This window comes from Cervus elaphus, unplaced genomic scaffold (assembly GCF_910594005.1).
Source record: "Cervus elaphus unplaced genomic scaffold, mCerEla1.1, whole genome shotgun sequence".
Taxonomy (NCBI): Eukaryota; Metazoa; Chordata; class Mammalia; order Artiodactyla; family Cervidae; genus Cervus; species Cervus elaphus.
In genome coordinates, this window is record NW_025316692.1 from 384,479 (window position 1) to 399,260 (window position 14,782).

At 55.8% G+C, this 14,782-nt stretch overlaps 1 protein-coding gene across 1 annotated transcript in view; it reads left to right on the forward strand.

Moving 5' to 3' along the window:
- Positions 1–14,782, forward strand: part of LOC122691280 (proto-oncogene tyrosine-protein kinase receptor Ret-like) — a 49,625-nt gene that overhangs the window by 17,985 nt on the left and 16,858 nt on the right. The window contains 6 exon segments of the mRNA XM_043897923.1: positions 4,443–4,706; positions 6,511–6,798; positions 9,162–9,403; positions 10,693–10,888; positions 12,169–12,368; positions 14,495–14,753. Of these exon segments, the coding sequence (XP_043753858.1) occupies positions 4,443–4,706; positions 6,511–6,798; positions 9,162–9,403; positions 10,693–10,888; positions 12,169–12,368; positions 14,495–14,753 (1,449 nt within the window).

A 14,782-nucleotide genomic window follows, 5' to 3' on the forward strand; every position in this document is an offset into this window, starting at 1 on the left:
ACCAGGCCCCACATGGATCCTGTAGGACCTGGCTCGGAGATGAGAGCAGGCAGTGCTCTCATCCTGCACGTGAAGTCTGTGTGGTGGTGACTGGACCAGCTCGGAGGTGGGGGCTCCCTGGAGCTCAAGGCACCTCCCAGCCCCTGGACCATTGAATGTACATGTGCTCAAGGGGGCCCCAGGGGAGGAGCCCTATTCTGGATCTGCTCCTCACTACCTGGTAGGTGGAGTGAGCATCTCGCCCCCGCTTAGAAGACCGATCTGCAAGCCCTACCCCCCATGGGTGGCTCCCAGGGCTGCCAGTTCTTGCACAGCTGACCGAGGCCACAGGGATTATATCCTGAGAGAATAAGAAGGCAAAAGTCGCGATATTCTGCTGATGTGGGTGCAGGCGTCCCACACCATCCTTGACAGTACTCCGGAGACCAGAATGCAGACCTCACTTCTCCACGGAGAGCTCTGGCACACCAAGGAGAGCTGGTGGCCAGGCAGGCTGGCAGACACAGGCTGCCCTTGGCTGTGTGCCATCTGGGGGACCCACCCACACCCACCCTGGGCTTCCCCCCTCCCCACCAACTGAGTCTCCTGCAGCTCTGGGGTTGGGGCCCTGAAGGCAGCATCTCAGATCGCTAGTGGTTGGCGCTCACCTTTCTGCCAGGATGAGAAGGAGGCTGGCAGCACAGAGCCCCCTTCCCATCCAGCATGGTGTCACAAGCCTGGACTGCCACCAGGTCACCACCCTGTCAAGCCACTGGGAAATCTCTCATTCTCTTTGTGGCCAGAAAGTCAACCTTCCCGAAAGATGGTGCACCCTCCGGGGCTGCTTTCTACTGCAGGCCAGTGTCCCTGACTTGCGGTCACCGCCCAGGACTTGGGGTGGGGGTGGAGGGTGGGCACAGTAACCGTGGGTTCTGGACCATGTGACATGGGGTTGAGCAGGCCGGTGAGGGCTATGCTGCTGGAAAGACAGCCCTCCAAATCCCAATCCCCTGGCTGGCTGCACATGTGCCCTCGAGCATACAAACAACTTTCTTTCTGTCCTGCCCAGGTGTCTGTTTGCAAAGCAGTGATCCCATCAGCAGCTCCATCTGGGGCTGCGAAGAAAATGCAGGGTCACCATGTGCCACGGGGCCTGGCCTCGTGCTGTGTGAGTCCACCTGGCCGTGCTCACCCCACTCTGCACCTTTGAGAGGCGGGGTGGGTGAATGCGGTGGGCCAGGTCCTCTGGAGAAGGTGGCAGTGGAGGGAAAAGCAAGCCACTCCTCTTGCTGTCCGCAGGGCTGTGAGCATCAGCTTCTGCGCTCCTTCCCCAGCCCCCCACAGCCCACCCCAGAGCTCCCCCTAGACTCTTTGACTTGCAACCTTCATGGAGTGTTGGAGGGAAAGGAAGCTGGGCTGCTGCTTATGAATCAGGCACTTGTTTTGGGGCAGCAGGGCTGTGTCTGGTGTTGACCCCCACTTTGAATCTGCCTTCCCAGACCCGGCCTTACTGGGGCAGGACAGGGGGCCACCGTGGGCTCGGAGCCCTTCTGATTTCTGTGAGGAGTGCAGACCCAGGTTTATTACTCTGCCAGGCAGTGCAGTGGGGCTTCAGTGCACTACAGGTGGGGAGCAGCTGCCCCTTCCCTCTCGTTGGCTGAGGAAACACCACAGGGACCCTCCTGCCTTTGTCACAAGAGCAGTATGAGCAGTGCTGTAGGGTCCTCTTTGGGACCCCGAACTGTGTACTTCTCAGGAAGCGTGAGCCAGTGGAGTGCATCCTAGCTGTGCAGGAGGATCTGTCAGCTGTGGCCTGTCACTCTGCCCAGCTTGCAAAAGGCCTGCTCCGAGCTAGTGCCATTGGCTGCCTTTTCACAGAAGCATCAAGGCCAGTCTTGAGGCCATTTGGGGCTGACACAGTTCTCTGAGCTGCCAGCCATCCCTGCTAGGGTTGGCTACTAAATCCCGAAGAAATGAACACTCTGAGTGTATCTGAGAGGCAGTCCATGTCCTCGTGGCCAGTTGGGAGGCTGTGGGACAGGAGGGTGGCATCCAGCCATGTGTGGGTGGCTCCTGTCGTGGTCTCTACCAGTGAGACCCCCGGCAAGGGAAGTCAGGTCTCAGTGCTCCCTCCCCAGAGTTCCCCAGAGTGACTTCTTCCTAGGGCTCCTGGAGCTGCCACCCCCTTGGATGGCAGGCAGCATGATGCTCTGGGTGGATCCCTTCCCCCAAGAGGTGGCAGGGCAGGAAGGCCACACGCAGAGCCTGACTTGGGCACAGGGCCAGCTCCTTGGAGTTCAGCTGCCCTTCCCAGTACCTCACCTGCAGAGACCCAGTGATTCTGGGTCCCACTCCAGGGACAGCACTCCTAGGGAGCAGTTTTCCGAGGGTCTAATAAGTCAGCTCCGTACCTGCAGCCCCCTCCTTCCATCTCTGTCTTTAGTGCCGGGTGTGCAGTAGACTTTGACTACTGGCCAGAGCATCTCTCCCCTCCATCCTCTCTGCCTTACTTACCTTTGTCCTTAGCCCCATTTGTCTTTTCCCTCCTTCCCTCACTCTCCCTCTGTTTCTCTTCCTGTTCCCTCCCTCTCCTGCTGGCTCCGTGGTCCAGCCTGTTTGGCAGGGCAGCACCCACACTGGGTGGGTGGGACCCAATCAATGCACACTTCAAGTTGGCATTCCCAGCCGGGTTGCCTTTGAAGTCATCCTTGGGAAGCCTGGCACAGTGCTGGCAACCTTCCAGTTTTCTTCTGTTTCACCACTTTGGGATCCAAAAGGTCTTCACCAGTTCTCCTCACCTGACTCTAGTTGGCTCTTGATTGTTTCCCACACACAAGTGTGTCTTCAAGGACCCAGGCAGCCCCAGGGTATCTTCCACTGGTGTGGAGTGGACCAACCACTCATCTTGGTGGCTGCAAGAGAAGCAGAATGTAGGTGGAAACAAATTGATTGAAAAGAGAAATCGCTCACACACAAGTACAATGTTTCTCATGTTTGCTTTGTGTGTTAGTATTTTTTATGCTTTGTAGAGAATATTGGCAGGTTTTCAGTTTTTTTTTAAAGCATCACCTGCCCATTTATCCATCTTTTTAAAATTTCTTACTATTTAAAAATAACTGTTTATGATGCAAAATGTTGAACATACACCAAGTCAAGAGAGTAGTAGGATGAGTGCCCCATTGGTTCACCCAGCGTGGCCATGGTCAGCATCCCTCTTCCTCATGGCATTTACAGCTCTACCCACAGCCTCTCAGTGATAAATTTAGGCCACAATTACATACGTTGAAATGCACAAATCTTGGCTGTATGTTGTTGACAAATGGATGTCCCTGTGTGACCCACACCCCATCAAGATATGAAACATGTATGTTTCCCAGAATATGCCCCCTGCTTTTCCAGTCTATTACCTCCCCTACCCCCAGCTGGTACCCAGTTTGATTTCTGTCACCTAAAATCAGTCTGGAACGGTGCCATGTGATTCTTTTGTGCTGCTTCTTCCACTTAGCAGGATGTCTATGAGATGTGTCCAGGCTGTCGTGTGTATCAATAGTTTGTGCCCCATCCTAACTGCATAGGGTTCCATGGTGTGATGGACTGAGGTTTGTTATCTGATAACCTGCTGGAACACATCTGGGTTCTTCCCAGTTCTTGGCTCTGTGAATAACCCCAGCATTTGTGAACAAGTCACTTGACGGACATATGTTTTCATTTTTCTCAGATAAATGGAGTGGAATTTTTCGGTACTATGGTAGGAGCATGTTTGACTTTAGATGAAGATTTTGTTACTTACAGGGGCTTCCCAGGTGGAACTAGTGGTAAAGAACCCACCTGCCAATGCAGGAGGTGTAAGTGATGCAGGTTCAATCCTTGAGTCAGTAAGATCTCTTAGAGGAGGGCATGGCAACCCACTCCAGTATTCTTGTCTGGAGGATTCCAAGGACAGAGGAGACTGGAGGGCTATAGTGCATAGGGTTACAAAGAGTTGGACACGACTGAAGTGACTTAGCATGCACGAATGTTGTTACTTATAAAGTGCTCTAGTTCATCTTTGGGGACCCCTGCCTGCTCTGCTTGTCTGGCAGCGTCTTGTACACTTCAAAACTCTGGCTCCAGGTGATTTGCTCAGAAGCTTGGGTGAAAGCCGAGTGGTTTACGTGCTTATCTATCTCAGGTAATCGAGGATGATATTGCAACTGTTTATGCTTCCTCACTTCCTCCTTTTTCTGTTTTAAAGCAGTGTATTTGCAGCTAGTGTTTAGCTATACAGATAACTGTGTGTTGATGTTCTTAGGAATACAGATGAGAAAGACCTAAGTTTTCTTTTTTGGCCCACAAGGAAGCTATTACTAAAATGTGAAGTTAGGCCGCTGGGAAAGGTGATCTGCCTGGGAGGGCTGCTGGGCTCTGCACCGTGGTCGTCCCTCAGTCCCTCCTTCCCTCACGTGTTTCCCTGCCTCCCACAGCCCCGCTGGGACTCTACTTCTCCAGGGACGCTTACTGGGAGAAGCTATACGTGGACCAGCCGGCCGGCACGCCCCTGCTCTATGTCCATGCCCTGCAGGACGTGCCAGAGGAGATGCCCAGCTTCCGCCTGGGCTAGCACCTCTACAGCGCCTACCACACGCGGCTGCACGAGAATGACTGGGTCCGCATCCAGGAGGACACGGGGCTTCTCTACCTTAACCAGAGCCTGGACCACAGCTCCTGGGAGAAGCTCAACATCCGCAGTAAGGGGGCGGCCCTGACCCCACCCCCACATGCCTCATTACCCACCCCGCCCTGCCCTCACCTGGTCCTTCCTTAGAGCCCATCACACAGCTCCTACGACTCCTGCTGTGTAAGAGTGGAGCAAGTGAGATGGGGCTGGCCTGTCCTCTTTGTCCAGCCCGTGAGGGAGCCAGGATGAGCTTGAGGACCACTGATGACCCTCAGGCCTCCTGAGGCTGTTGGGATTTTGGAGAACTTATGTGGAGGACTTGAGGGGCTCTCTCCATGCTGGCTCCAAATGTCTTCCAGTTGGATTAACAGAGATGTGGGGTTGTGAGAGAAGAGTTAAGAAAGGCTAGAGACATCCCAAGATCTTGAGTTAGTGGATGATCTGGAACTTGGTGGAGAAGCAGCTGTTTGCACAGAAAGCCCACCTTACCATCAGCAGCAGGCTGCTCTTGGCACCTGGTGAGGACTGGGGCCTGGTGCCGGGGAGGAAAGTGGAGCAGGAGGAAGGCCTGGACGGCTTCTCAGAGCAGGGGTCCAAGCTGGAGTGAAGGCCATGTGTGACCCTGGTACTGGGAGGAGGTTGTTTGTGGAGCAGAGTTCTGCCTTGTGGCACCAAATGGTGATCACAACCCCACCTCTTGCTCTATAGACATGGCCTCCCTGGGCCCTCACGCCAGCTCTGAGCTCCTGTGAGTGCTGAGAGGCAGACACTCTGCTGTGAACAGTACTGCCAGAGTGAAATTTGCCAAGGGTCTGAGTTTCATAGGAGGCCTGTTCTGTTTGTGATTGGAGAGCAGCCTCATGCACCTGCCAGCTCTAGTCAGGAGAGAAATCACAGTAATTAGAACAGAGAAAGTTTATACGGAGAATTATTAACCACAGCAGGGGACTGGAGCAACAGAGGACAGGCTAGTAAGAAGCAGAGAACTGATGAATATGGGAGGAGTAGATGTAGCGGGGGGACACTTACCTAGAGCTAAGATAGAAGGCCCAGGAAGAGCCCCCGCCCCAGCTGAGATCCAGATGGGTTGGACGGGGGTTGCTATGGTGCCTCCATGATGGAATTTGCCAGAAATCCCCTCTCTAGGTGCTGGGGAAGTCTGTGTCTCTGCAGGGGTGGCATGGAATTCCCTGGGGGTCCCGTGGTTAGGACTCTGAGCTTTCATTGTTGAGGTCTTGGGTTCAGTCCCTGGTCAGGGAACTAAGATCCCACAAGCAGCAACACTGGCAAAAATAGAATAGAATAAGTGTTTTATTTATTTTTAATTGAGGGATAATTACAGTATTGTGTTGGCTTCTGCCATACATCACAATGAATCAGCCATAGGTATACATATGTCCCCTCCCTCTTGAACCTCTCTCCCCCCTCCCACCCAATTCCACCCCTGTAGTGCTTTTAAAAGTGAGAAAAGAAAGAAAGTGGTTGGGGTAGTGGGTGAGGGAGGGAAGGGAGGTCACCTGAGGTGCCAAGAGCCTGCCTTGGGGAAGCACTCCATCTTAGACCCAGGGTTCAGCGCACCTCTCTGAGGAAGGGTATTTGAACTGAGATTTGGAATAATCAGAGAGATGGACCTGTGAGGCACCCCCCAGGATGAGGGAGCAGAGCCATAGGGCCCTGAGGCTGCCAGATCCCAAGTCCAGGGCCGTAGGGGGCAAGCAGGAGGTAGGGGGCAGGGCGGGGTTCCCAGCAGAGCCCCGCTAGCCTTGGTGAGGACTAGGCTTTGCACCAGCCCGGAGCTCCTGCCCTCTCCCCATTCAGATCCCAGCTGGGCAGGTGTGGCTGACACCCTGGCGGGGCCTGACTTGTCTCTGCAGAGGGCGGCTTCCCGCTGCTTACCATCTACCTGCGGGTCTTCCTGTCACCCACATCCCTACGTGAGGGCGAGTGCCAGTGGCCAGGCTGTGCCCGAGTGTACTTCTCCATCATCAATGCCTCCTTCCCAGCTTGCGGCGCCCTCAAGCCCCGGGAGCTCTGCTTCCCTGAGTCAGGCCTGTCCTTCCGCATCCGGGAGAACAGGCCCCCTGGCACCTTCCACCAGTTCTGCCTGCTGCCCGTGCAGTTCCTCTGCCCCAACGTCAGTGTGGCCTACAGGCTCCTGGGAGGTGAGTGCCAGCTGCATGGAGCCTTCCTCGATGCCTGCCGAGTGCCAGGCATGGCCCTGCAGTTCCTCTACATGAGCCGTCCAAGTTGACTACACCACCCCATCATCCATTCATTCAGAGGTCCACGTGTATCTCATGTATGCTGGCCACAGGCCAGGCATGGTTCTAGGGACCAGGGATGAAACAGTGAACAAGTTCAGGCCCAAATCCTGCCTGTCTGGACCTTCAATGCCTGGGGCAGGTGGAGACCACACAGGCGCTAAGGACGTTGGGTGGCCTCTGAAGGGACCAGGTGGGAGGTAATGCTGAGAAGGCACGGACTGGTGGAGACCACTGTCCTAAATCAGGTGGCTGGAGCAAGGTAAAGGAGGGTGCCCAGCAAGCAGGGCGAGCTCATTCAAAAGTGCGGAGGGGGAGGTGCGGCTGGAGGGGAGGGCAGAGGCTGCTGAGGGCAGAAAAATGCAAGGGAGGGGGCAGGACTTCCTGATGAGGGGACTAGGGAGCCATAGAAGGTGTTTTCAGGAGTGGGGGGAGGGTGTCATTGACAGGATATAACTTACTTTAAAAGGTTAGTCGGGCTGATGTGTTCGAAATGATTTGGGGCGAGTGGTTTGGAGGAAGCAGGAAAACTATGAAGAGGCAGGAGACATCCTTGAGTGAGAGGATGAGGACTGGGGTTGAGGGTGAAAGCCTTTAGGCCACAAGAAGCAGGCAGATTCTGGGCATGTTTTTGCAGGAAGATCCAGCAAGATTTTCTGGGGAGTTGAATGTGGGGTGTTGAGAGATTCACAAGGGGACCAAGCATGGTTCCAGGATTCCGCCTGAGCCACTGTAAGGACAGTGGACCTTGTCACAAGATAGTCCTACCACACGATGGCCCTGGGGAAGCCACATGGATATGGGGTAGGGGAAGGGCACTGGATCCGAGTGGAGATGAGAGAAGGCAACTGAGCCGCTGTGTGTGAGGTGCCATTGGACAGTTTAAAGGGGACTTAAAGGGGACACTTTTATGCTGGATGGCTGGTAAGTGAAGCCTGGATTCCCCCCAGGTTGATGGCACCCACACATGGTCATAACGTTAAAGGAGCACTCAGTAGTGTAAGGAAAGTAGTCACTCACACTTCCACATCCCTTCATTTATCCTGCCACAGGGATGGATGTCTTTGTACAAAATTGTCCCCAAAGCATATGGTTTAGTGTGCTGCCTTTTTCGCTTAAAAAGAAAAGCCATTTTTGTAACCATAAGCAATACAGGGAAATGTGTAGTTCACATGTAATATGTGGCTCTGATGTGATTTTCCACCAAGTGGAGTTGACAGCCCTCCTGAGGTTGGCTATGGGGTGGTCACTGTTGACCTTCAAGCGTTCAGCTTTTCCCCCTTTCTGGGTCCTTTCTGGAGGATGAATTCGAGGACAGGCTTGGGTTGAAGAGTATATTATTATTACTGGTCCTCCCCTCACCAGGTTGCAGTTAGTCATTGAACTTACAGCAGTGTCTGGCGATGAACACACACAGCATCTCATCTTCTGGGGCTTCCCTGGTGGCTCAGCTGATAGAAAATCTACCTGCAGTGTGGGAGACTTGGGTTCAATCCCTGGGTTGGGAAGACCCCCTTGGAAAAGGGAACGGCTACCCACTCCAATATTCTGGCCTACAGAATTCCATGAACTGTATAGTCCATGGGGTCGCAGAGTCAGACATGACTGAGCAACTCTCACTTCACTTCATCTTCTGGCGAGGAAGCTGAAGAACAGAGACAGAACCATCAGCCTCAGGCCACGCAGCCTGCAGGTGTATAGGGCAGGGATCCAAACCAGGCAGTCAGAAATATTTGTGTGTTAACATGAAATTACACCAGATGTCCCCAATGTTGGTTTTCAAGTGGTGGAATTGTGGCTTTTTTCTCACATTCTCTAAAATGAGCATGTCTTGCTTCCACAGTTAAGAAAATTCCTGACAGTTTTTCAGATACCAGCAAACGCTAGGAGCTGGATCTCTGGGCCTGCAGCGTGACTGGTGCCAGCCCTCGCCACAGAGGAGGCAGGCAGGGTGTGTGAAGGGGTGTGCCCTCCTAGGTGATTGGGTTGAGGACCTGAGGCAGACCTCCTGGTCCCTGCTCTTCCCTATCAGCACCAGTGCAGGCTGCAGGCACAGTGATGCTCAGAGCATAATCTCCACTGCAAACTGTGCTTGGAGGCTGTGCTCCACTGTGGAAGCTGAAGAGGGGCCACGGCCCAGGCCCAGCATGCACCCCAGCTCTGTCTCCTCTTGCACACTGCTCCCTGTGGGGCCCTGAGGAAGGCAGCTCACCCTCCCCTCAGCTCAGGGTCATCCTGGGGTTGCTGGTCTGTTTGGTGCTCAGGTGAGAGTCTGCCTTTCCGCTGCGATCCGGACAGCCTGGAGGTGAGCACGCGCTGGACCCTGGACCGTGAGCAGCGGGAGAAGTATGAGCTGGTGGCCGCGTGCACGGTTCGCATGGGCATGCGCGAGGAGGAGGTGATGGTGCCCTTCCCTGTGACCGTGTACGACGAGGACGACTCTGCGCCCACCTTCTTCGGGGGCGTCGACAGTGCCAGCGCGGTGGTGGAGTTCAAGCGGAAGGAGGTGCCTATGCGTTTGTCTGGTGCTTCTCTAGTGTCTGTCATCTCTTTGTTGTGCATCTGGGTCTCTCCATTCGTCATTTGTTCCTCGGTCTATTCAGCTGTCCATCTAGCCATCCAGACATGTGGCTGACCATCACTGTGGTTATTCGTCTTTCATTTGTCCATCAGTCTGTCTGTTGGGGTTTTGTTGGTTTCCAGGACAGCTGAGGAGGAGAGAGGACCAGCCCCGCTGGCCCCGAGCTGACCTCTGCCCTGGGAAGCGGGTGAGGGGAGGGGTTGGGGTGCCGGTGGGGTTGAGGGTAAGGGTGCCCAGCCTCTGACTCAACCATCAGGGCTCGCATCAGAGGGGCACAACTGTGGTACTGCAGAGGCGGGGCACACTGCCCCAAGGAGACGGAGAGGACATCTGCCAGGAGGGTGTTCCCTTCTTCGGGCTGTCAGCCCCTCAAGGGAGGGCCAGTGAGTTCAGGGAGGGTACCCCGGAGTGGAGGAAGACAGGCCAGTGGATCCGGCAGGGGTGTCCCTGCGCCGCCCCTCCCATCGGGGCCCCGCCTTCCTCTTGCCTGTGCAGGCGGAGCGTGACTGCCACCTGCTGGGCCCTGGGCTGTCCTGCAGCCGGCAGGCTGGCGGGAGCAAGGGGAGGGTCGGGGTCGGATATGCTGTGGTTGCCTGCTTCTCTGGACACCCAGGGAGCAGGTTTGGTGGATGGATGGGCAAGAGGAAAGCACATGGAGTAGGGAAATGTCCCATGAGCCTGGCGGGGCAGCTCCATGGTAACACTGTGGAGCTTGGCCAGGAGTGAGAGCAGAGATGACATGTGGCTTTACTCAGAACCCCCCTCATGACCCCATCTAGCCTGGGGTACAGAAGAAGCTTTAGGAGAGCATTCTGGTGGACACTGTGCTTAGGTCCCAGCTCTGTCATCTGTCACTGCATGACATTGAGCTAACTTCTCCACTGTGAGGGGCCCAGCTTCCTGGAAGGAGAGTGGGGGTGCCCACTCTGCACTGTGGGGACCTGAATGAGGTCTTCCACAGAGCACCAGGGCATCTGTTCTAACCCATAATCATGGGAAGTCTGGAGATGCCATTGCACCTGTTGCAGAGGTGAGGTGCAGTGGCCCAGGAAGGGTGACAAGCAGGCTGGCTGGGGGCCCCTTGCAGCTTGAACCCTGGTCAGGCTGTCCCTGGAGCCAGCTCTGACCGCACACACCTGATCCACCTGCAGGGCACATGCCCTCCTATGGGCTCTGGCTTTCGGGGCCCTGACTGGCCCCCGTATTCTTTGCAGGGCACAGTGGTAGCCACGTTACGTGTCTTCGATGCAGACGTGGTGCCAGCCTCTGGGGAGCTCCTGAGACGGTACACGAACACGCTGCTCTCTGGGGATGCCAAGGCCCTCCGGACCTTCCGAGTGGAGCACATGCCCAATGAGACCTTGGCCCAGGCCAACGGCAGCTTTGTGCGGGCAACCGTGCATGACTACAGTAAGAGGGGACCAGTGTGGCCTGACAGGGTCCCCTGGGGAACTGGCGACCTGCTTTCCTTGGGCAGGGCAGCACCCTGCACAAGTAGACACCTGTCCTGGCCCTCTCAGCCCCAGGTGGCCACCCCTTCCAACCCTCTTCCCAGCCTTTGTCTCTGCTGGGCTCACCTTGGCCACCTTGGTGGGTGTTTACAGGCTGTCCTTTCTCGCTGAACTGCCCCAAGGCCAAGGCTGACCCTGGCAGGACCCCCACCACACTACCCTGTGCTGACCACGCCAGGGCTCACCGCAACCTCCTAGGTGCCCAAGTGCCCAGGGATCCTTAACCACCCCCCCCCCAGCAACTCTCCACTAACAGGAGTTGATGTCCAGTAGCAGCTCTGTGCCCTCAAATTGGAGGGTTCTGGGATGACTGTCCTGTCTGACTTCTGAAATGTGCCCACCCTCAGGGCTAAGCACCACGTGCCCCCAGGGCTCACCTGCAGGATTGGGTGTCCTCATCAGTTGCCAAACCTCCCCACCTCCCTCGCCTGCTCTCCTGCCTATGTTTTGTAGGATCACCTTTCAAATATGCCACTTGTGCTTGGATCCTTGTTTGGAGGCCTGCTTCTGGGGAACCCAGGATCACTGGTGCCTTTACCCCTTTCTGCCTGACCTAATCCTATTTCCTGTCTTCTTCCTCACCAAGCTCTGATGACCTCTATTCTGTGCAAGGGAAAATGTCATCCTTGCCCCTGCACACTCACTCTGTATGCCATGTGCACCCAGAGATCCTCGCCTCCTTTGTACTCCACTAAATGGGAATCTTAGCCTTGGCACACGGTGACTGCTCAGGAGTGTGGAAGCTCCTGGGTGCTTGAGGCCTGTGGAATCTGAGGGTCCATAGGAGGCTGGTACTGTTGCGAGAAGTTCTCAGGGGCCAGGACGGTCTTTCTGGGACCTTGCTGGTGGTGGTGGTGGGTCTTTACCTGTGTGTCCTTGCCCTGACATGCATCTTTCTTATACACATGCACACACACACACACCTCACTGAGGTTACCTCCCAGCTGAGGAGGGTCTTCTGGGCTCAGCTCAGCACAGTGACTCACATTTAAAATATTTCAACCTTAGTGCCTACAGCCAGGTCTGTTGTCTGTGTACCGTGTGGGTAGAAGTACCTGTTGTCACACGTATGCCCATGTGTCCAGGGAATGCTTTGCAGGGGAGATGTGCAGCATCGTGGGGCAGTGGTCTCCACCCTGGGCAGGGCCCCTACCTATCATCACATGCCTCCACCTGCAGGGCTGGTTCTCAACCAGAGCCTCCCCATCTCGGAGAGCTGGGCTGTGCAGCTGGCCGTGCTGGTCAACGACTCAGACTTCCAGGGCCTGGGGGAGGGTGTCGTCCTCCTCCACTTCAATGTGTCCGTGCTGCCCATCAGCCTGAGCCTGCCCAGTGCCTACTCCTTCTCCGTGAGCCGGCGGGCCCACCGCTTTGCCCAGGTGAGCTCCTGGCCTCTTGCCAGCCTGGGGAGGGGAATGGAGGAGCAGGGACTCCCAGGATGGGGTCACATGGGGGACACCACCTCCCTGAGCACACAGAGTGGCCCTGGGGAGCAACAGGCACAAAGCCAAGGAGGCTAAGGCCGTGGGAGAAAGGAGTGGGGCTGGTGGGCTTTGTGGGCCCCTCTTTGCCCTCTCCCTTCTCAGCATGTTTACATTTTTTACTAATGAAAGAGCAGTGCCAGTTAAATCTATGCTGACTTGGAAAGACATTCCTGGTGAATGAAGTGGGAAAAGTAGTTTGCAGAAGTATTGGTCTTAGGTGGCTCCATATGTTCAAAACCAAGTCTTCATTGCCAGAAATTTCCAAGTGTGCAAACATAGGCATTAGTGGAGACCTCTGCAAGGAAAGACAGGAAGTGCTTCTATTTCCTACTTTCCTGCAAGTCTGTTTGCTAGAGCTTATTTTGCATTTGTCATCAGAAAATAGTGATTAGAAGTAGAAAAAAAGGGAAGTGGTAAGAATTCATCAAAAGGATATAAGGGATAGATAAGAGTGATCTCTTTTCCTCATATCAGCCAGTGTTTAACGTTTTGGTGCAATTCTTTCTAGAATGTTTCTCTGAAGCACTTTTTAAAGTTTACTTGCAGTTATGGCAGGCATGACTTAACATACTGCATTCTCCTAATGGCATAGCTGTGGCCATGTGCCCTTTAGAATATCCCATTTAGGGTCATCTCCTAATTAGGACAGTGGCTTTGCCAGTTTCTGTGGTTGGTTCCCATGCCACCTCCGCTCCTGGCAGCCACTTAGGACCCAGCACAAGAAGAGCCACATCCTTGGACGTGGCCAGGCCACCCCACTTGCCACCCCCGCCAGGCCTTTCCTGGAAGCAGAGGGCAAGGCTGGTGAGAGGTGACGAAGCAGGGGGCCCTGAGGGGTGTCCAGGGGGGCTGAGGCAGGCATAGGCATTGCCAGGGGTGTGTCAGCAGAGCCAGGCAGTGGGGAGGGTGATGAGGGCTGAGTGGGAGTGGGGTCTGAGAGGGCGGGCCCTGCCAGCCTCTGCAACACCGCCCACCCCTGACGACTAAGTCTTTCCCTGTGCCTGGACTCACGAGGGTGCAGAGACCCGAGTCTTGGCCCAGCCTTACACACACTGCTGTCTCTCACCAGCCCCCCCTTAGTATTCATGATTATAAATTGAAGGTGGTGATCTCAGGCAATTTTGAGGATCACAGGAGAAAGTGGAAGTGAACCTGCTCTGTACAAGGAAGTGCTCGGAGCCTAGGAGGTGGTTTTGTTGTGGTATGAGGAGTGGGCTTGGTGGAGCCTGGCTCTGCCCTGGGCCTGAGCAAGGCTGAGCAAGGGCCTGGCCTGTGGCTGCAAGCAGGGGGCCCTGTGCCATCACTGCCGCCAGGCCCGCAGCCCTCGACCTTGACTGGTCAGAGCTTCTGATCTCAAGCCCCAGCAGCCCTAACTCCACCTTGGGTGGTGAGGGAGGGAAAAGGAGAGTTCAGGCCCCAGTGACCACTGTGGCCATGAGGCATCCCTGGAGAAGTATCCCTTCTCTCCCAGGGGTTCCGGCCCAAGTCTCGGAGGAGGCTCCAGGACCTGGGTGGGACAGCAACCCTGCTGTGTGAATTATGGCCCGGGTGCTGTGCTCTGGCTGACCAGGCAGGTGACCCAGGCAGGACACTGAGGATGGACCCTAGTGGTGCCCAGAGCACGACGGCCCCTGCCCAGAGGGGAGGGAGGTGTGTGGGAGGCATCCAGGCTGCCTCTGTGCCCAAATGAGGGAGCAAGTGAGGGGTGAGCCGGGCAAGCCAGCAAGCGCCTCCCTGGAGGGCCAGTCCCTAAACCAAAGCCCGGCACCCTGTGTTCTTTTCACCTCCGGCTCCCAGGAGCAGGGATGAAGGGTGGTGTCACGGTCTGCGCAGGGCCAGGCCAGGCCAGGCAGGCAGATGGGTCTGCAGATTCCAGGGGCATGGAGGATGGGGAGATTGGGGGCCACCATCTCTGGGCTGAGTGGGAAACTGTCCTGGGACTCAGCTGGCATGGAGCCCCTCCAGCCACTGTCCCAGGTGGTCTACTCACCTGGCTAAGGGTTCCGTGATCCCATGCCTAGATTGGGAAAGTCTGCGTGGAAAACTGCCAGGAGTTCAGCGGCATCCAAGTGCAGTACAGGCTGCAGCCCTCCAGCGCCAACTGCAGCGCCCTGGGGATGGTCACCTCAGCTGAGGACACCTCGGGGACCCTGTTCGTGAATGACACGGAGGCCTTGCAGCGGCCCGAGTGTTCCCAGCTCCAGTACACAGTGGTGGCCACCGAGAAACCAACCCACCAGCAAGCCCAGGCCCTGCTGCTCGTTACCGTGGAAGGGATGTGTGAGTGCCCGGCTGCGGGAAGGGTCAGG